The 20612-nt window shown below is 29.9% G+C and overlaps 2 protein-coding genes across 12 annotated transcripts in view; one reads left to right on the forward strand and one right to left on the reverse strand.

Annotated features, from left to right (window-relative positions):
• The first annotated feature begins 1887 nt into the window (after positions 1-1887).
• On the forward strand, positions 1888-3690 carry LOC126838577 (peptidyl-prolyl cis-trans isomerase NIMA-interacting 4). Of its 2 annotated transcripts, none has more exons than XM_050573099.1 (4): positions 1888-2036; positions 2110-2237; positions 2651-2770; positions 3421-3690. In XM_050573099.1, the coding sequence occupies exons 2-4, from the start codon at positions 2121-2123 to the stop codon at positions 3577-3579; spliced, it is 396 nt and encodes a 131-aa protein (XP_050429056.1). In that variant the 5' UTR covers positions 1888-2036; positions 2110-2120; the 3' UTR covers positions 3580-3690. The 2 variants fall into 2 exon arrangements, with proteins under 2 accessions (XP_050429056.1, XP_050429057.1); XM_050573100.1 differs by having other exon boundaries at positions 1898-2006.
• A 555-nt stretch (positions 3691-4245) lies between these two features.
• Positions 4246-20612, reverse strand: part of LOC126839239 (collagen alpha chain CG42342) — a 76592-nt gene continuing 60225 nt past the window's right edge. For 3 of the 10 annotated variants that reach the window (XM_050574417.1, XM_050574418.1, XM_050574412.1), the window contains 15 exons: positions 20132-20221; positions 19918-19962; positions 18087-18119; positions 15790-15828; positions 15444-15486; positions 15321-15373; positions 13484-13528; positions 13362-13412; positions 9245-9271; positions 9087-9140; positions 8933-8959; positions 7970-8005; positions 7772-7906; positions 7496-7670; positions 4246-5157 (listed from right to left, as the gene is read on the reverse strand). In XM_050574417.1, coding sequence (XP_050430374.1) covers positions 7503-7670; positions 7772-7906; positions 7970-8005; positions 8933-8959; positions 9087-9140; positions 9245-9271; positions 13362-13412; positions 13484-13528; positions 15321-15373; positions 15444-15486; positions 15790-15828; positions 18087-18119; positions 19918-19962; positions 20132-20221 — 846 coding nt within the window. In that variant the 3' untranslated portion in view covers positions 4246-5157; positions 7496-7502. The remainder of the gene's footprint in view (positions 5158-7495; positions 7671-7771; positions 7907-7969; positions 8006-8932; positions 8960-9086; positions 9141-9244; positions 9272-13361; positions 13413-13483; positions 13529-15320; positions 15374-15443; positions 15487-15789; positions 15829-18086; positions 18120-19917; positions 19963-20131; positions 20222-20612) is intronic. The other 7 variants (XM_050574411.1, XM_050574415.1, XM_050574413.1 and 4 more) reach the window with 6 other exon arrangements.

A 20612-nucleotide genomic window follows, 5' to 3' on the forward strand; every position in this document is an offset into this window, starting at 1 on the left:
CTACACCAATGCAACGCGATATCAAGTAGCAAAATCATGGTTTTAATTTTAACGTTTTGCAGGAAAATTATGTAAAATAGCTGTAGAACAGTTACAACCACGGTTGTCTACTCAGTAGACAACCGTGGTTACAACTATGGAGTATTTAATAATTAAAAATGCTAATTTTGACCGTAGACTTTTGGCTGTGTTACGATTACTGCGACAGAACAGCGTTTGAAATTTGGCTATCATTAATTAGCCAATCATTATTAGCCCAAGAGCCAACGCCGGACATATCTCTGTGAAATGCTAATCATTGTTTGGATTACTTAATAGTAAATAGAAGCAAATGAACCTTTGTAGTAGGGTTGCTTGCTGTGCGGCTTATCGCCCTATACCAACCTCTCAGTAACGAATGAATGAGTTTTTTTTTTACAAAAGCCAAAACGTTTCTAACCAAAAAAATAAGAAAATTTGGTAAGCCAGAAAACGAATACTTCCTTTCTACTGAAAATAAATCTATTTAAGAACACTCTATGTTTAGTTTATTCTAGTATTGTATAAATATTATTGTTTGGTATTTAATTGGGACTGAAAATCGTTTAAACGTTAACGAACCCTTAATGATCGTTTTCACACTGGTACCTGGAATTGACCATAAGTAATGAACTAGATTACGGTAAAATATTAAAACTTTGTATAGACACTAATTTTGGCATTCGATCGTGTCGTTCGGAGTTATTTATTTGGCTGGTAGAAATATTGTTAAATAACAAATAAATATACAATTCTGTCAAAATAATAACATATTTAACATAAAACTTTCTTTGTTGGGAATGTTTGCGCAAAGTTATAGAGCAATTAATGTCCATATAACTTTCTCGCAAAGTTTTAACCGGTGAGACTAAATCTAAAACGGTCTGTCCAAAAACATTAAAAGTTTGTAAAATCAAACGAAAGTTTCGGTACCACGAGATCCTTTTGTGATTAATAACCAGGGAGTGTTGTTTGTAAAATTAAACTTTAATATAATTATAATTCGCAGCAGCGAGCAATTTGTTAAAGGCTTCTTTGGACATATTCAATATAAATACGTCAAAATAATTATTCTTCGAGTTTTTGATTGTGTTTCATCAGCATGCGTTTTCCTTCAAAATTCCGTTAAACAACACCGGGGTCACAAATTATCATATAAATTAGAAATATGATAAATATTGTTGACACTCAGTTAACGAATGAAGAAAGGAACTTAAGCTTTAGACAAAATAATTTATTTTATTCAGTGGTAATCATTACTTTTTATCACACAAATTGTGATCTCACTTCATAGAATTTTGTTGAGAATATGCCAAAAATTAGTTGTAGTTTGTTCCTATCATGTTGTCTAAATATGCTAAAAATGTACAATTTAACACTTTCTAATTTTATCTTTTTGATTTTGCAGTGGTCACTGGAATTATATCATTGACTTTTTAAATTCGGTTGTCATATTAAACCAATAAGGAAGAAATTTGCCTTGGATTATAAATTTGAGTATGACCGATCACCCCCTTCTCCTCTCTTCCACCTTTAGGCTTAAAAGGTAAATCCTTCAGGTAAATATTAGTAACTTGGAAATTCAGACCTTCTATAACTTTCAAAACTTCTGATTTCATAACTTTTCAGTTATCATAGAAAACTACAGGTACGGTACCGTACATATTATTATTTTAATTAAAATTAAAAATGTGTCATTTACAAGTTGAAACGCTTTCTAGCGGACAACTAGATTGATTATTATTTATGATTATTATTTTTGTTTAGGAGAGTAACCGCTAGATACCGTTAGGTACACATTATTATATTTCATATCTAACAAGTAACCGCGTTATTATTAGTTATCACTGGATTTCCTTATCAGTTATTTTCAAATGAGAATTAGATTACACTTAAGACTTTTTACTTTTTGTAAAATACTTCTAAATAATAATAGGTACCTAGTTTTATTAATTATTTTAGAAGACAAGATTAAGATTACTATTTAGGTATACTGTTTAAATTTACAACTTTATATTGTAAGTAAATATTTTAATTTTTATGTAGTATACCTACTCACATTAAACATGTATAATTTTATTATATTTCAAGATAATATTATCATGCCTCCCAAGAAAAAACCTGCAGCTTCCGGTCCTAAGTCCGGTGGTTCCAAAGGATCTAAAACAAGTGATGACGGTGGCAAGACTAAAGAAACGAAAGGTGGAAGTGCTGTAAAAGTAAGTTCAGAATTTCATTGATGGAAGTGTGATTCATGTGGTTACGTTTTATACAGGATTCGATTGCCTGTATAAATTATTTTATCACGATGCTGATAAATGTAATGGCGGAGTTATGGAAATGTTCTGATTTTCGATTATTTCATGGCGGTTTCATGTATATGATTTTCAGCTTATAATTATTATTGTTTAAAAGAGAAAACTTAATGTTTATTAAAAAAAAGGTAATTTTAATTCATAGTAAAAGTATGATTGATCTCACCTGTTCCTACTAAACTAGTAATTCATCACTAAAATATAAATGATACCTATTAGCTCTCTAAAAACAACCTCTATTGAGAATTAATAGTTTTCTAAATAACTATATTTACTTGTACATTTAAATCATATTATAATTTTGTTTGTAATTTTAGGTAAGACATATTCTTTGTGAAAAACAATCAAAAGTTTTGGAAGCATTAGAAAAATTACAAGCTGGAGGAAAATTTAATGAAATTGCAGCACAATATAGTGAAGATAAAGCAAGGAGTGGAGTAAGTTTTAATTAAATGAATAAGACTGTACAACACAATTTCTGAACAAGAACCAAAATACATCCATGTCATAGGATTTTTCACGTTATATCTCAATCTGGGCTTTAGATTTTTGTAAATTTTTTCAAAAGTTGTAATAGACATAGTTTCTTGCTAATAAAATTTGAAGTTATTACACGTATAACAACTAAATTTTTTTTTTTTATTCTTAATTATTAATAATACTATATCTTTATTATTTTAACTATATAGGGCATGTCATAATTTACCTCTTATAATGTATTAAATTATATCTTTAACTATATGAGAAACAAAACGATAACAAGTAGTCGAGTGCAGGGGGAGAGGAAATGTGTAGTACTCAATGTTGCTAGTGCTCCATTGGCTGGGCGAGAAATCGTTTAGGTAAAACGAGTTGCCCCTCTCCATCGACAGTTTATAGTCCTGTTTAGGAATAAGTTAATGTTAAAATAGAACCAATTTCTTGGATAATTTTAACATATTTGATTGTTTGGTGAAATAAGTCTTAAGGTTTTATGTGTTTATGAGATTACATTTAGATTTTTAATGTTTCTTGTACAAATATAAAATATACAAGTACGTTGGATCAATATTTTAATGGTGTATTAAATTATTTTTAAAATTTTTAGGGCGACCTAGGTTGGATGATACGCGGTTCAATGGTTGGTGCTTTTCAAGATGCTGCATTTGCCTTACCCATATCTAGTTTGTCTAGTCCAGTATACACCAATCCGCCAGTTAAAACCAAATTTGGCTATCACATTATAATGGTTGAAGGAAAAAAATGATTATTTAAACAACTGCACTAACTGTATTAAAATAATTGTTTTTATTATAATTCTACTCGCCTAAGCATAAAATTTCACCAATAAAATATTATGTATTTGTGATATTAATAATGTTACTATTTTATTTGAATTTTAAAAAAATATGTCTTCATCCATATGCACAATTTACATAATGTAAATTATAAAGTAACATAATATAACTCATGACTAAAAATAACAAAAAAAAATTTACTGGCAATAATAACTAAGTTTATTTTTAGGAAACAGTTTTTTTCTGTTTTCAATTACATAACATACTCAACAAAATATTATTCAAAAATATGTCACAAAATTACATTACATATGTATTTTTCTTGATATGTTTACAAACTGAAAATGTATATTATTGTAATTAGATAATAGCATGTTCACATAATTTTAAAGTTGTTAATGAAAATATGTTTATTCATCAAATCTAACATTTAAGTTTAATACAAAATTTAGCTTTCCATTAGTGTTTTTAATGATACTGAAAAACTTATATTGTTTTTGAAGTTTCAAAAATGATAAAAGTTGTTAATTTGAGTCAATAGTAATAATTATTTAAATAGTTTAATTAACTATATAAATAGTTACTCTGACGAAATAATATAAAATTAGTTTAAGGTAAAAGGTAGTGTTTTCCTTTTATTCTTAAGTAGCTTACTTAATTAACTGTTTAAACCATTATTTTTAACAAATAGAAAACTAAAGTACTTAAAGCAAATTATAAATTATGATTTTTTTATTAATCTACTAAAATACATTAACAGAGGTAATTGTACATTCTACTGAAATTAGAAACAACAATCTGAGTTAAAATAATATATTAATAAAAAAATAGTATTAATATAATTGAACACAATATAAGAGCTTAAACAATGTTCGATAATAGTAGAGATTTAATTATTGTTAGTTACCTAATGAGGAACTGGGCATTTAACAAAGTTAATCATTGGTGAGATTATACACAAAAGTAGAAGACAATAAAGTATATTTATAATAGTGATAGGAATTGGAAAATCCGGATTTTCACAAAAAAAACGCTTTTTAAGCTACTTAAAAATCATTTAAGTGTTAAATAATTTTACAATATAAACCTCTATATCTAAGTAACATTTTTTTGATAAATATGTGAAAATAAAACAAAACACCAAAGAGATAAACTGCTTTTGAATTTCGGATTTGTTGAAATCCGAAATCCGAAAGCATTTTATAGACAAAGTTAAGAGTTTTTTTTTTAAATTTTTATCAACAAATTTTACTTAAGTACACATCTTTATATTGTAATAGTATTTAACAATTATATGATTTTCAAATGACTTAAAAAGCGTTTTTTTGAAAAATCCGGATTTTCGGATTCTCATCACTAATTTATAATCGTTCGTACGGTTTCTATAAAAATAGAAAAACTACTTTTTTTAAAATTTAAATAACTATTTACACATTTTACGATAATGTATAATATTTGTATCAATGTAGGTACGTCCAACAGCTTGCTGTCCGATAGCCACAGATACTGATCTAAGACAATATATTGTTGTCGACGCTGCTTTTCTTCTGAAAATTATTATTATAGTAAAACGTTAAATTCTTCATAAATATTTCTTTTATGATAATATTTTATCGTATCGCTGTTTCTTTTGCTGTTCATTGTTTTATTTCAAGCCATTGAACCCAACTGTACTTTATCGTCGCTCACCATACTCCTCAGTCCATCAATATATTTTCCCTATTCACCTAAGTAATCTGACCACGTCTCCTATGTGCGTTAATCTGTCTGTTCTTTATAGTTTATGCCTTATAGTTTTCTCCACCTCTCGTTTCCTACACGTTAAAGTCTTCTAAGCTTGTATTTTTTCACTTTATTATTTAGTTATTACCTAAGTGGAAGAACGTTGGTAGGTTTTAAACGTAATCACGAGGCAAGGTTTAAAACACTTAAAAGTAAAAAGGTATGTTTTCAAAATTAAGTAAATCATATAATTGTAGAGTTCAGAGTTACTGCTGTCCCATGATAAAATATAACCACTGATATATCTTAATACAAATAATTTTATACTCCATGTTAAATTTATTTTCAGAAATTAACAGATAATAATAATTTATAGTTTTTTTTATCGCAAGATTCAACACTTTAGGTGTTGTAGAACTTTTTTTGAACTAGTCAACTATTTTTTTTTTGTGCATTCTTTGATGAGTACTTTTTATGAAAGTTTGGAACAAATAGAAAAAAAAGCTAATTAATCTGTAAAGTTATAAATTATTACTTTTTATATGAACTTTTTATGTTATAGGTACTTGTTTATTTTAAAAGTATATTATTTCAGATTTTTAAAAATATACATTGTATTTTTTGTATAAAGAAAAAAATTGGTTATTTACTGTTTTTTTGTTGCTTATTATTATAAGTTATAATTTATAACTAAACAGTGTAAAAAAAGTATATCGATGTCAGTGGCGTAGCTACCGTAAGTGCAGGGGAGGCGGCACCTACCCCTTATGCGCATTCTATTTTATGGCGTTTTTATACGGTTTACTATACACGTCAACACGTAATATAGGGCGCATAAAAATGTCTTGTTCCTGGGCGCTTTAGTCTCTAGTTACGCCACTGATTGATGTATACCTGCATATTTTTGTACATTAGAAGGCGTCGCACCGCCCATTTTTAAGGAGTAAAGTATAGGCAATTTTTTACAAAATCTTAATTTAAAGGTTAATCTGTTATGTGTAATTATTAGTTCAATAACTAGGACTCTATTTCGGTAGTTAATTTATTTTTTGGACTATCACAGCATCCTTGAAAGCGATTTAAAAATGTTTTTTCATCTCTACTTTTTTAAGCAGATTGAAAATAACTCGCTTAATTTTGGATTTAGAGTAAAAGTTTTTATTATAAAATTAAAAGAGAACAATATTTCGGAGGGCAAGACTAATTTTTTTCATTATTCTAAGTATAACGCTCAATACATAGTTTAGAAATAACGACTATTTTAACATTTTTAAATTACTGTAACTTTTCAAAAAATAAATATTTTTTAAAAAATGTACCGTCTTGTCCTCTGGAATATTGTTCTCTTTAATTTTATAATGGGTACTTTTACTCTAAAACCAAAATTAAGCGAGTTATTTTCAGTTGGCGTAAACGTGTTTTTACCACTGAAAATCACCGGTGCGACGCCCTCTTAACGATAATAATTTTGGATACTGGACTACTAAATACATAAACAGTTGTATACCGGTTGTGTATCATTTAATAGTAATTTTTAGACATATCATGGTTTTTTTATTAGACACACCTGGTCATCTTATTTTATGAGTTCCTGTGCTGAAAATATTGCAGTCGCAAACTGTGCATTATTTGTATTACCAAATACCAATAAAGTATCATATTTATCGTACGTTTTCTTTCAAGCATATCCTACCTTCACATATCTTAGTTCTTTTTTTTTCTTCAAAATAACCACTATAATTATACCGCACACTTTAGTCTTTATTCTATCATAAGTGGTTTAAGTCCTATGTGCCACAGCGCTTTATTACATGTCATACTATGAAAATTATTGTATCATTATATTAAACGGTTCTACAAAATTTCGGGGAATTTTGTCCAAAAGATGAAACCTACACTATCCGAAGAATTTTACCGTGTCAAAAAAACCAAAATTGTCCTAGCACTTGGTAAAATGACCCCGTTGGTGTAAAAATGTACTCCCCGCACGTTGTTAATGGTTAATAATCAACTAAAACAAAAATCCTTAAACCGGCAAAGCCGCACTAAAAACACCCGAAATTTCGTCAAACCGTGTTTTATTAGTATTGTCATTAAAATCGTTAATAATAGGTAGGTATGTCATTCTTAGTAAGTAGGATAAAAATATAAAAATCTTCTCACGATAAGGTTATTTTTTAACACTTGGGTCATAGTTGTTCGACTCTTCAGTGTACTCGGTATCTCCATAGTCTCCGGCCGTCTCCTCGTCGGCACCTTCGTCGTACTCATCGTGCGGCGCCTCTGTTGTGTGTGTTATCGACGACGAGCGGTACGACTTAGTCGTGGTCGTCGTCTCCTTGGTTAGTGCACACGTTGTTAGTTGGCCCATATTATATGTATTTATTAATCTAATTAGTTCACACGAGTACCGTATCGAACACTCGGTTTTGGGTTTACCTTTTGAGGTCTCCAACCGCATCCCGGCAACGGCAGACCGTCCAAACCGATCGGACACGGTGCGTCCAGACCCGGCACTCCTTGGTCGCCTTTGTCGCCCTTGTCTCCTTTTCGGCCTTTCTTGCCGACCGGGCCCTGAAATCCAATACGGTTTATTTTTTGTTCCCTCTTTACGGCATATCACTATTTGACACTTACCGGCTCGCCTTTGTAGCCTTTGTCTCCTTTAGGACCCTAAACGATCATAAACACAAGATATTAATAATACACAACGTCGTGGTCGACAAACACGTGCATAATATTGTAATAACAGTGACGGACCAACAACTACGCACCGGATGAACGTTTACGACTATGGCCATAATATTATGGTCAGGGAACCATATTATATGACCATAGACCATAATATAGATGGAAGGGATCGTCTCAGAGAGACAATAGTATATTTTATTATTTTGTTTTATAGTTAAACCAAAATGAAATTTAGTTTCAAAGAAAAACCTCGGCGACGCTTCAAGGTCCGTCACTAAAATTTGGGAAAGACAGTTCCGAAGAATTAATTAACCATTAGCTAAGCGGGTGTACTAAATTTCTTACGCGAATATCTTTAAAATATAACATTTAAAATAGTTTTTATGTAATTATTAACAGTCAATCTAATCTTGGAGTAAAAGTTTCTTTATTTTTATGTGACATTACCACAAAGTTTGGCTTAATTAATGAATTTTATTGTTTACTACTTTTAAGATTAATCTAAAGTATAAGTTACACAAATTTCAGTTATTTAAGATGTCATCGGCAAAACATAGAAATAATATACAGTGCGAAAAGAAAAATTAATAGTAAAACTGTACAAGTCCTAAATAAACAAAAATTTCAATTACTATACAATAATTTGAACACTGATGTTAATGCGTTTCTTCAAATTTTACACTCCAAAATCAAAAATTCAGTTTTTTTATATGTAATACTTAAAGTACTCCCAAGCAGAACTGTATTTGATTTAGGCAACGCGTTTTTAAAAATTAGTGTTAATACATTAAAATAGATGAACGAAGTTAGTATGTACATATGAAATACATTTAGGAACGCGGAGAAGAATAAATAAATAAATAAATAAAATATAATATAGAGTTAAGGTTTTAGATGAATGTGTTATACCTCATTACCAGGAATGCCATCCGTACCCTAAAACAAAACAGAACTAGAAGTATTTCATAGAAACCATGTTAGCCGTTAAGGATGGAAAAGACAGTTAATAAATTAATTAACGAATGTTGTTTTTTTTTTCAATTTTACTGTGCAACATACATACAGGCAGGCCAGGATCTCCACGTTCCCCTTTGGTACCAGGTTCCCCTTGACCACCCTAGAAATAGGCGATAAAGCGATAGAAATAGAAAAAAAGCTACCGTGGCTTATTAATTATATTATTATTTTTTAAGTTACACATTTTTATGGTATAATATTTACCTTCATTCCGTCCAATCCGGGAGGTCCCTATAAAAAATAATGATCTTCTTAATTACATTTGGATATTTTGTATTATGTTTTTATAAAATATGTGATGTGTTTGGCTTTTGACAGATACGTTCAAGAAGGTTAGTAAATGGTATAGCGTAACTGTTAGATAGGTACTCACCCATCAGGCACATGCAGCATTCCAAGTCGGCTTTCATTATCAAAACAAAACGAAAATGCAGCGTCCTAATTATTATTTTAAGTATAACGAGAAAAAGTTGAAGGCTTTGCTAACCAGTACTCGCATTCTTGTCAACAAGTACGAATAGCTTAAAGGCCCTCTCCCCTCTCTTCATCAAATATATGATTCTACAAATTTAAAATACTCGTTTGAGTATAAACGTGAAACGAGATTTGATAATTTGACAATTTTTTGCTGAATTAAATCCCAAATTTATTATTACAAACTATTAACTATACTTAGCAGTAACATGTTATATTGCGTACGTTCAGTTAGCATTTTTTTTTAATTTGAAATTGCAATTGAGGCCACCCGCGAAAGGTGTACACTTTAAAAATGTATTTTTATTTCTTAATATTAAAATGTATTATTCAATGAATACGACTTAAAACTAAATATGCACTCTCAATTGAAATCAATGGAACCTTTTAGAAAGTTAAATGATCAAACAATTAAACATTCACCAATGATTCAAAGCGTTTTGTAGTGTATGGACAAAAATAGAGCGACAAGTTTCAAAGTAATTATAAGTGCTTAAAAATGAATTTTCGCTAAGTAAATTTAAACGCTACATTCATGTGAAAAAAGCATATTTCAGTAAAAATAGTAATATTAACAAAAGAAATAGATGTCTCTACGAATGTATCAAAAAAACACGAATAAACAGGAGGGGAAAAGAGTTAAGTGAAAATATTTACATAATTTGATATATTATACATTTAGGAAAAGCTACGACCCGGCTATTGATTGCTCAACACAGTCAAAATCTTTTTTTTAATTGTTTTTATCATATTTTATATGTGTTAAAAATGTTTAAAATTGTTACAGTAAATAAGTAAAATACATGATTAGTTATACAAATTAATTTTTCTGTAATATATTATAAGTATTACAATTATTTGTATTTTAATGACTGTACTTTTTTTCATGGCTATCCACTACTTATCTATCAAATGGACTTGTTTAATAAACATAATTTTATTAATTCGAAAATGTATTAAATCAATTAAATTTGTTCGTTTAATTCACCTGTTTTGATTATAGATTATAGTGCTATTACTATATTATTCAATAATCATCCCAACCTGGCGAGTTGCTACATTGCTAAATTCTAGTTCAAATATTACATTATTAGTTTTCTTCCCAAAAACTTTTTTTTATGTATGGTTTTTATTTATTTTTATAACTTTTAAGATACTTGTTCTATTTTGCCCAAACACTATAACGAATTTGTTAGGTCAGATAAAGGTATACTCAATGCGTGCAATATATTTTTTAATTTCAGTGTACATAACATGATAATATTATTGCACTTAATAACAATAATAAATAATCATACACCTACTAGTTACTGCCATATAGTGTGCGGTCATTCGATTCAAACGGTAGACAAAATGCACTAACTAGTGTTTGCTTAATATTAAATTTATTATTATTTAAAAATTAACATAATACAATGTATTCATTTAACATACATATACGCATTATACATTACGTTATATTGTATATAAATAGTTAATAGTATCGCTATACATATTTAAAATACAAAAAAATTAGATATTTTATCGTCCACGCAAAAAAAAAAACGTACAATTAAAGGTCTACACAATATAAATTTAATAATGTTTTGAACGATATTATATGCATAATATAATGTACTGTTTTAATGGCTTATTCGGAGCGCAGGTATACATGAATAATACTTTGATATAATATAAATAACTTTTACAGCATAATAATCATCTCCATAAAAAAAAATCGCTTAATATCTATTAATATAAATACTATATAATTTTATTAAAATAATATACTATGTACAAAATACTGAACGCACGACATGACTCGTGTGTAACATAAAAAACTACGTTAAATACAATAAAAAAGTATTGAGTGTAACATAGTTCTATTACATAGGTAAATAGTTATAGCCAGGTAGGTACGTGTTTTGTATATTTTTGTTAGTTAAAATATTGTGTTATCCGACACCGAAAAAATAACACTTTCAAAAAGCATTTCGGTAGAAACATAAATAGCTACAAAATGTAAACTACTACAATATAACATAATTTAACGGTCGAGAAACCATACGAGGATCCAACTCCTGTTTGTGTATATAAATTATAATAATAATAATAATAATAATATAATAATTTTGTTTGTGAAAACTCTCGCCAGCGTCTACCCCGGGTCTTATAATAGGAAAACTTTGCATGGATGAAAAATGGATTTCCATGAGTTTGGAAGTCGCCTAAACTGATACGGTGAGCTCGGTGGAGACATATTATTATTAAAGGCGAGTGACAGAAGCCGCCAATCATAAAAATAAATGATAATATATAATAAATAAAAAAATCAATATTATCCGCCAGTTTATCAGATCAAGCGAGATATATGAGCATGTACTACGAGAGACCAGCAATTTTTAATTAAAATTTCACCTTGTTTAATTAGTAGACAGTTTTATCCGCGAAATAAGTTTTAAAAAACGTATTAAACAAATTAATTTAGGGCCGACTAGAGTCTATTACGATATAGATGCTTTAGAGGCAGATTTTTCCTAACAGAGAACAGATATTTTTTTTTAAACAGTGTAACAATCTACAAAAATATGTTAAAAGTAAAAAAAAAAAATGTTATTACTAACAGTTTGTGCTAGGATTGGCGATGGTGCAGCGAATTTCCCGTCAGTTAAACCGTAGTGTCTACTTCAAATTTAGTTTATAAATGTTGCTATTAAATTTCAGGAAAAATTATTATTATACATTTAATTGACCATGTTTGTAAATTATTACAATGAAAAACTTGACTCTATGAGAAAGACTCGCTGTTTGTGTATTACTTTTTTTTTTTACTGACAAATTAAATACTCTAAGGCATACGTTGTGTATGTTATACTGGAAACTCGATGGCAACATTTTGACATTTTAACAGGAAGGTAAATACGGGACATGTTTAGTTTTGGTATTGTAAAATTATTGGATTTTAAATGTTAAGCGGTAGTGCCTGTAAAATATATTAATATTAAAAAAAATACCTCAAATCATTTTTTTTTTTGCCCAGGATGAAAACGAATTTCACAAACTATCATTACTATTATTATTATTATTATTACCTAATAGTACTAATACTCGTACGTCGCGTTTCCTATAAGTTATAGCCTGTATAAATTAATATACCTTTATAATAAAATAATATTTGACAAATAATATTGTACAGCGTTAATTGTGTTATCCGTCGCTCGTAACGAAATAATTGTATAAATAAATATATACGTTAAAAATAAGGTAGGTAAAATAAAATGTCAATAACGCCGTCTAAAATTTAAAAATGTTTTTTATAAAGTAATAAAACAAATTAAAATAAATACATGGTATCGTGATTACGGATCTAATAAGACTACTATTTTATTATGTTAGTCACTTAATATTATTTCACAAACTAACTGGAGAACTGATCACCGCAAAATAGGTATTAATTTAAAAAAAAATAAAACATAAATGTTAAAAAAAAATAGCGTCAGACAAATAAATACAGAGAGAAAACACGTCTAGTTAGTTAAAAACTATATTGTAGCATAATATTATATATTATTATTATTATTATGGTACAGCAATGAAGATTTGTTTTGTTTTTAACATTTTTTTAGGGTTGTTTATAATGGATAGGGGTTAGTGTTCGCATCAAAGAAGTATAACTGCCTTAAACCTGTTGAAAAAGCATTTGTTTAGACATAGTAATATTATTTTAGGGGCGGCACGGGTTAATCATAAAGGATTAAAAGTGTATACACGTCACATAATATGATATCATAATATTATTATGTCAACTAAAACAAAAAGAAACGGCTTGGTTTGGTTTTCAGTTAAACGTGTACGGGTTATTCCTTACCATGGGACCGGGTTTGCCCGGAATCGATTCTGATCTTGGTCCCATTGGCCCCTAATTGACAAATTAAAAAATAAGAATTACACAATGACCAACGCCAAAGATCAGCAGTTTTTTGTACATACCGGTAGCCCCATTGGTCCGGGATCGCCTTTAGTGCCTTTTTCGCCCTAAACAGAATATGCGAGTGAATACATTGTTAAATAAGTTCTATCATTTTAAAAATTCGCACAGGAAAAATGTATAGCATGAAATCTACACAAATGTGTTATGTGTTTACTGTATTATTATATAGTAGTATTACCATTATTAATATATTATAATATAATTTGTAAATTATAAGTTAACCGACCCTTTTTGCTCCCAGACGCGACGGAAAGAAATTAAACGGTTTGGCCGGAACTATCTCGTTTAAAATACATAATTTTGATAATAAATTAAGTGGTCCCAAAACGGTTCGGTTGTGTTAATTATTATCCTGTGACAGTGTGACTATATTGTAACTAGCACCGTTGATAAAGATAAAGCCAACACGTAAAATAAAAGAAAGTATGTATAATGTAAAACTAACGTATAATTACTAAATTCCCATACTATAATAATAATGATCATAACAGTTTGCTGAGATCAAGTTTTACGAGATAGAAAATTCTAATGAAATTATTGAACAAACATTACTCTCTTAAATAATTAACATACTTATTCCCAACTTTATATACTGTATTTTCTAGGGTATTATAATATTCAGGAATTCAATAGTTTACAGCAACTGGGTATAAGCCAAATTTACGTTTTTTTTTTAAAACATACTATAAAGAAAGAAATTTGAACTATAATATATTTCGTAAATATAACTTAATGAATCCATCATCCTTTTGGCTAGCCAAAAGAAAATATCTATGCAGTTTAGACTTTTGACCTCACTAATTTAATACTTAGTTTACAAAGTGACAGCACAGTTTACACCTTAACTAATTGTAAAAAAGGGAATGTACTTTTTACAATTTCGATTTGTTGTTTGTTAGAAAACCAAATAGAAATGATGATAATTATTTGTTATCACTCATTCTGGACAAAACGGGAAATAATATTTTCAATTACATTACATTACAGCTGATGACTGGTGAAGTGCAAACATAGCCTGACAGCTAAATGAGCTTAATACACACAATAAAAAAAATACATTTTAACAAATGGAATTGCTAGAACGTATATAGGCACAGTAAACAAATAATGTTCGTGCTTATGACGGACTAATTGAATAACCCGAAAAAAAAGTTATTATAATTTTCTAATTGAATTGTTGCGAAGACCAATAATAGAAAATGGTTCTTCATCATCTTGTCACAGTCATTCAATTAGACAATGAAGATAAAAATAAATTAAAAAGCGTACGCGACCGAAGACTATAAAAAAAAAGTCTTGTGTAAACACCGCGAAATTAAATGTCAATAGTTTGCCGTATTTTCTACAGGTTGTGTAAGAATAAAATCTCATTACTTTAAAGTCAAATCCCAACGAATTGGTTTAATTTACATTTTAATACGCTTTTGTTAAAAAAAACCGTAAATACTCAACGCCGACTTTGTTAATTTAGATTATTTTTTATAAACAGTAACGTTTTGTGATAAAATCTTATTTTATTAAAAAATGATTAATTTCTCAATTCTCGCTTGAATGAGTTACAGTGCGATGTCGGATCATTTATTCAAATGTACTTACAAATATTGTAAATTGTAAAACCTAATACTATTTAGTTAATTTATAAATTTAATAGACTATATATCCTACAAAGTTTTATACATTCCTATATTATATCTTTAAACGAAGCTGCGAAGTTATTTTTATTAAGTTATAACTACATTTTAAAATTGTAGGTTGACATCTTGAAATATGTTATTTTATTTGTCAAGAACTTAAAAATATAATTTCAAGGATTATAAGCAAAAGGCCAATACTCACGGTTTCGCCTTTATCTCCGTCTCGGCCTCGTTCGCCCTTGATGCCCGGCGGACCTAATCAAACAAAATCAATGTTATTTTAATAAAAGTTTTTTGATTTTTTCGCTATGCTTAGGACCCAAACCTTGAAGCCCTGACGGTCCCGGAGGTCCAGGAGGTCCCACCATCTGAAAATTATTTTTAAAAAATGACATTATAAGTAGGGTTTAATAGTCATAGTCATGTAATCCTATATACCAGTTCATCTTGGCCTACGATTGACATGATAAAATCGATAATATTTCTAATAAAAACTTTTAATACCATTATATTATAATTTGAAATTTCTCGAAAAAAACCTTTTTTTATTTCGATATTAGATTTGTAAGACAAGTACGTCAGTGATCAGTTGTCAGCTGAAGGTTGAGATGAACTGTCGGATTATACAAATATTAAATATAGTGCATTTCTTTTCTTTAATATACACTTACCGGTTCGTTTGCTGGTTCAAAAGCGCCGTCCCCTTGGAACTGTAAAAAAATAGGGTCATTCATACATGTAATAATGATTACAATATTATGTTCGCAGATCAGTTAACAGAGGAGAGGTCTCGTTGGCGGTAGGTCTGACAATAAGTAATATTTTGTTGAACAATAACCCTCCTAAATCAAGGCAAGTTATTATGATATTGTATACTGATGTATTGGGGTTTAGCTAACTTTTCGGGCTAATCACAGAAACCATCTTCTGCAATCAATCGAAAACGTCTGCGTTGAACAAACAGTGGCGTAACTTCTATGAGATGTGAACAGTTGTTACAAAAGTATACACATTTAATTTTTAAGGCGCATCTGTACGGTATACTCACGGTCTTATAGTCTTACTTATAGTCTCTATACGTCTTACAGTTATATATTTAAAGAAAATGTTCTGACGCTTACGGCTTAATACACTTTTATAGCTCAATTAAATTTTACAAAACATAAAAACGAGTAAGAAAAAATTATTTTTTACAAACGATTATCGTTTTGTTTCATTCAATTCAGTACAATTATCTGGGTATAGGCGCATTTCGAGGAGGCCAAAGGAAGATGTTTTGTGTGTTTAGAGCACAATCCGATCCAAAATTTAACGTCTGTTACATAATAAGTGTCAACTGTTAATGCATTTCTACGTTTTGCTAACCAATATTCTGTCTCTGTGTCTCATTAGTCATAACCCATATAGGTATTAGCAATGAAATAAGAATAAACATGACGATATAAATTATTAAGAACCCTTGTCCGGATGATCTCAGCAATGACGGGCCTCATCTAGGTTAACACCGTTATATTGATGTAAAACATGTATTGTACACTGCAATAATAATAAAAACAAAAAAAATGCATGGTTTAGGGGTCCTATAGGTTAATACTATGGTGAGCTTTTAAACGTTCGCGACAACAAAAAAGAGGATGTACGTCTCAACGAGTCTACGAACCAAATTGCTGCCGGGAGTGGCAAGTATCATAAACTCGAGTACCGTATAAAGTCGAGTATCATAAATATCATTTGTCATAAAGACCATGTGCGTTTTACAAAAGGTCAAGTGTAAGCCACGACGCAATTTTGCAATGTACCATTATAATATAACCGTGCTAACCGAGATGTTTGTATATAACATTATATATATATTTTTTCTTTGTCTTTTAAATTAAACGTTTGTACGAGGACTATAGTATGTATATAACAATGATGACAATAATTAAATTGTATTTAAAATTTGTTTTATGATGAAGCGAGAAATGTTAACATGAATAAAATTCCTAGTTTCAGGGTGTGATCAAATAGTTCCTTGGCTTAGAAACTTTACCAGTTAATCACAAATTCAGCAAAAATCATGAACTAACTCAAAATATTGCAATTCAAGAATTGTAATTTTTTACTCATATAATCCAGTTAATTATTTTCGTACAGTAAGTAAGTTACACGGAAAAAATGTGTTGCCAATTGACAGTTTGGCTACACCAGCGACAACCAGATTTTGTAATTTTACCTTCCAAATAACGTTTCTGGCAAATAAACATATAGTTAAGGTAACTATAATTGTGGTGGACTGATTAATGATTATATTAAAAGAACCAGTTAATACAACTGTATTAACTGTATTGTTTTCCGTGTATTTTTATTTAAACATTTTCGGGTGAGCCAAATTCAATGGACCGAGTGCTTTTCTAACATTGAGATCACTTTTGGTATTTGACCGAAATTAAATAATCGTAATAATTTTTAATGTCTAATCGTTTGAATCTTTACCGCAGAATATACTATACTACTTTACCGAAGTACACAGTTTTGAATTACTTGTTTGCCATGTGGCGGAATTCGGCGCAATAAATTCATGCAAGGAAGCAAAATAATGTTTACTGCGGAATACTCCGTTTTTTTTTTGGATTCGCTTATTATGTTTTCGCGTCACGCGTGTACTTTGGTAAGGCCTTAATGCATACACGCGCTATAGGAAAACGTTTGCCAAAAACGCCATCAACGTTTGCGAAGAAACGTCTGAAACGACTTACGGGTAAAAAAAAGTCACGTTTTCCTGTAGTTATGAGTAAAGTTTTGTCGGGGTTAAAGAAAAAACAAATACCCAAACATGTACAAAGGCATATCGATAAAAGCATAATGGCCGAAAACGGATACCGGTGTTTTAGTAACAATAAAAAAAACAGCTAATGTGGACCATCAGCTCCTTGATACCTCTCCTCGTTCTCACATCGCTCACGCTTAATATTGTTATGTTACTCACTTGACGTCTCCTGATCTTCTTGTTGTTATATTTCTGAAAAACAAAAATAACGTCATTAGTATGCGGCGCAGAAGGTTAATCATGAAACCCTACGAGTTCCGGCCGACGACATAATATTATCAAGTAAAGTAGCTGTGTGTGTGTGTGTGTGCACGTTTTATACGGCTAATGCGGACGATTACTCTTCTTCCTTGTATACTTTTCTCCCTCTGAGTGTTTTATCGTCGGCCTAGCGCGATTAAAAACATACAATTTATCATTCGTCGTAGTCTTGGTCGCCGCCGCCGCCGCGCCGTCGTCCAACCGAAGGAATGCACACACACACGCGTGACACAAGCCAGATGATTTATACGGAAAAAATATAAATCGAGCGAAGACTTTAAGATTCTTCTTTTTGGGTTTTTTAAATTTTTTATTCAACTTTCTCTGACCACGCGTGATGCACGGAAAGAAAAACATTAGAAACGACCGATAATAACGTTTTATTTTTATGCATGCACATGTTGCATATAGATAGGTGATGGAGAAAATACACAATAAATTTATAGTTGGCCGAACTAATTATTTAGTAATTCACTTATTCCTACTATACATTTATTTTGTCCCTATATTAACCATAATTTTACTAAATCCAACTATATTATGGGTACTGTTACTATTATTTCGCATTGTAACATTAACCTATTTTTTTTTTAAATGCAACTTTTCGACAATAGTAAAGCAATAAGTAGGCTTAGAACAAATGTTTATCAATGTTAAAGGAATTCTCTCAAAAACAGAAAACTCCAGAAGTTTTGTTTTAGAACTTTAAAAAGAGTTGTATTAATATTATTTTAATATAATATCTATTGCAAAAATGTTTGCGTTCGACTTTATTTTAAAAAAGTGTTGGTAATTATAAGTGTTTTAAAAAACATTACCATGTGTTCTACGAGTTTATATTAAACTCCAGCCACTCGGGCTGCTATAACTTGTAATTTTGGGTATAATCCCTGTCTTTGATGTTTTACACTCAGATATAGCAACTAGTCCAGTTTTAACTATAATAATATATAGTTCTTAATCGACTAACAATCTAGTTAAGAGTTGCTGTGCTAATTATAGTTCTAGCGTGGGTTATGTCTACTGGCTATAGTGTTGTTCCTAAGAATCAGGAGATACTGGCCTAATACATTTGACCAACTCAGTCTGTCCCAAGTCCAAGTGTTTTTGTGTGTTACATAGTTCGTTATTGCTCTCAAACTAAAAAACCATTAGGTACACGATCTTAAAAATTAAAATTAAATAAATGTTCAGGTTTCAGATACAAAACCTGTTTATTTTATTGTAATTTAATATTAAATTGTATTTTTTAGGTTAGGCGCACAGCCGAGATCATGCTTGGTTTAAAAATTAAATTAGCTACTGCATCAAAGATAACATAAATAAAGTAAACATTTAAACATATAAAGTTCCTATTAAAAAACAAAGAATAATTTTGAAACTACAAGTAGTTTTCTATTACATATAATAAATTGAGTATTTAGTTAGGCCTTTTAAATGACGATTGGTTAAATATTTATTGATGTACAATATTGTTGTATGGATACTATCAAAACACTTACTAAGTACGAAAGTACACTACTTTTGAATATTTGGTTTATAGCTAGTTTTGAAACTAGACTAAATAGTAAATTTACAAGTAAAACGAACATATTTACCCCATTTATGTTAAATAAACGTTCATTATTAATATACATTTATTACGGTGACGTGATTTAAAACGGTTAGGTTAGCATATTATTTTATTTTATTATATTTTTTAAGCGGTACATGACTTAATTTTACTCACCGACTCTCCTTTATCGCCTTTGTCACCTTTCTGTCCTGGATAACCCTGTATAAAAAATGAAATTAATCAAAAAATAAAGATATAAAAGCAAATTAATGCGTTTGTAATTCCGTCAATCAGTCGAGACGTTTGAAAGTACATGGCGAAATTCACAAGATCACTGCCTTCTGTTATACTTTCGTTTATAGAATAAGTGCGTTCGCGTTATACTTACAGGAGGTCCTGGCAAGCCTGGAGGTCCCATTAAACCGGGAGGACCAATATCTCCGTAATCGCCCTTTTCACCTTTAGGACCAGCCGTGCCCTGAAAAGAAAAAAAAACAATAAAGGTACAACAAATTGTCGACGGCGTCGAATGAGACTTGCAACAAACGGTTTAAGTATTAACATCAAGAAAGAAAAAAATCTGAGCAATAAACTGTTACATACAATATATATATATATATATATATACTTGTATAGGTGGTACATTGAAACATTTTATCCGAAATTGTTTTTGTTTCAGTCGCATTACGGCGAAATAAATAACCGAATCTACTTGCAAATAAATGCAGTGGAATAAAGTGGATGCTATTATACAAAACTCAAACGAATACCAAGTGTTCTTCAAATGTTAGCCTTGCATATTGTGTACACAAGACAAACGCGTTTATTCCACTTTGGCTGCACAGCTTTAAGCGTTTTTTTTAAATTAA

The sequence above is a fragment of the Adelges cooleyi genome, unplaced genomic scaffold (genome assembly GCF_023614345.1).
Source record: "Adelges cooleyi isolate 19-005CV unplaced genomic scaffold, UGA_ACOO_1.1 ACOO_flye_CR_arks_rails_tigmint_CR_PRNA_30, whole genome shotgun sequence".
Taxonomy (NCBI): Eukaryota; Metazoa; Arthropoda; class Insecta; order Hemiptera; family Adelgidae; genus Adelges; species Adelges cooleyi.

Bases quoted from the DNA above. Each gene is read 5' to 3' on its own strand.
- LOC126838577 (XM_050573099.1), top strand. From the start codon at position 2,121: ATGCCTCCCAAGAAAAAACCTGCAGCTTCCGGTCCTAAGTCCGGTGGT. The intron at 2,238-2,650 runs GTAAGTTCAGAA...TTGTAATTTTAG, and splicing joins AAGGTGGAAGTGCTGTAAAA to GTAAGACATATTCTTTGTGA. The intron at 2,771-3,420 runs GTAAGTTTTAAT...TAAAATTTTTAG, and splicing joins AAGATAAAGCAAGGAGTGGA to GGCGACCTAGGTTGGATGAT.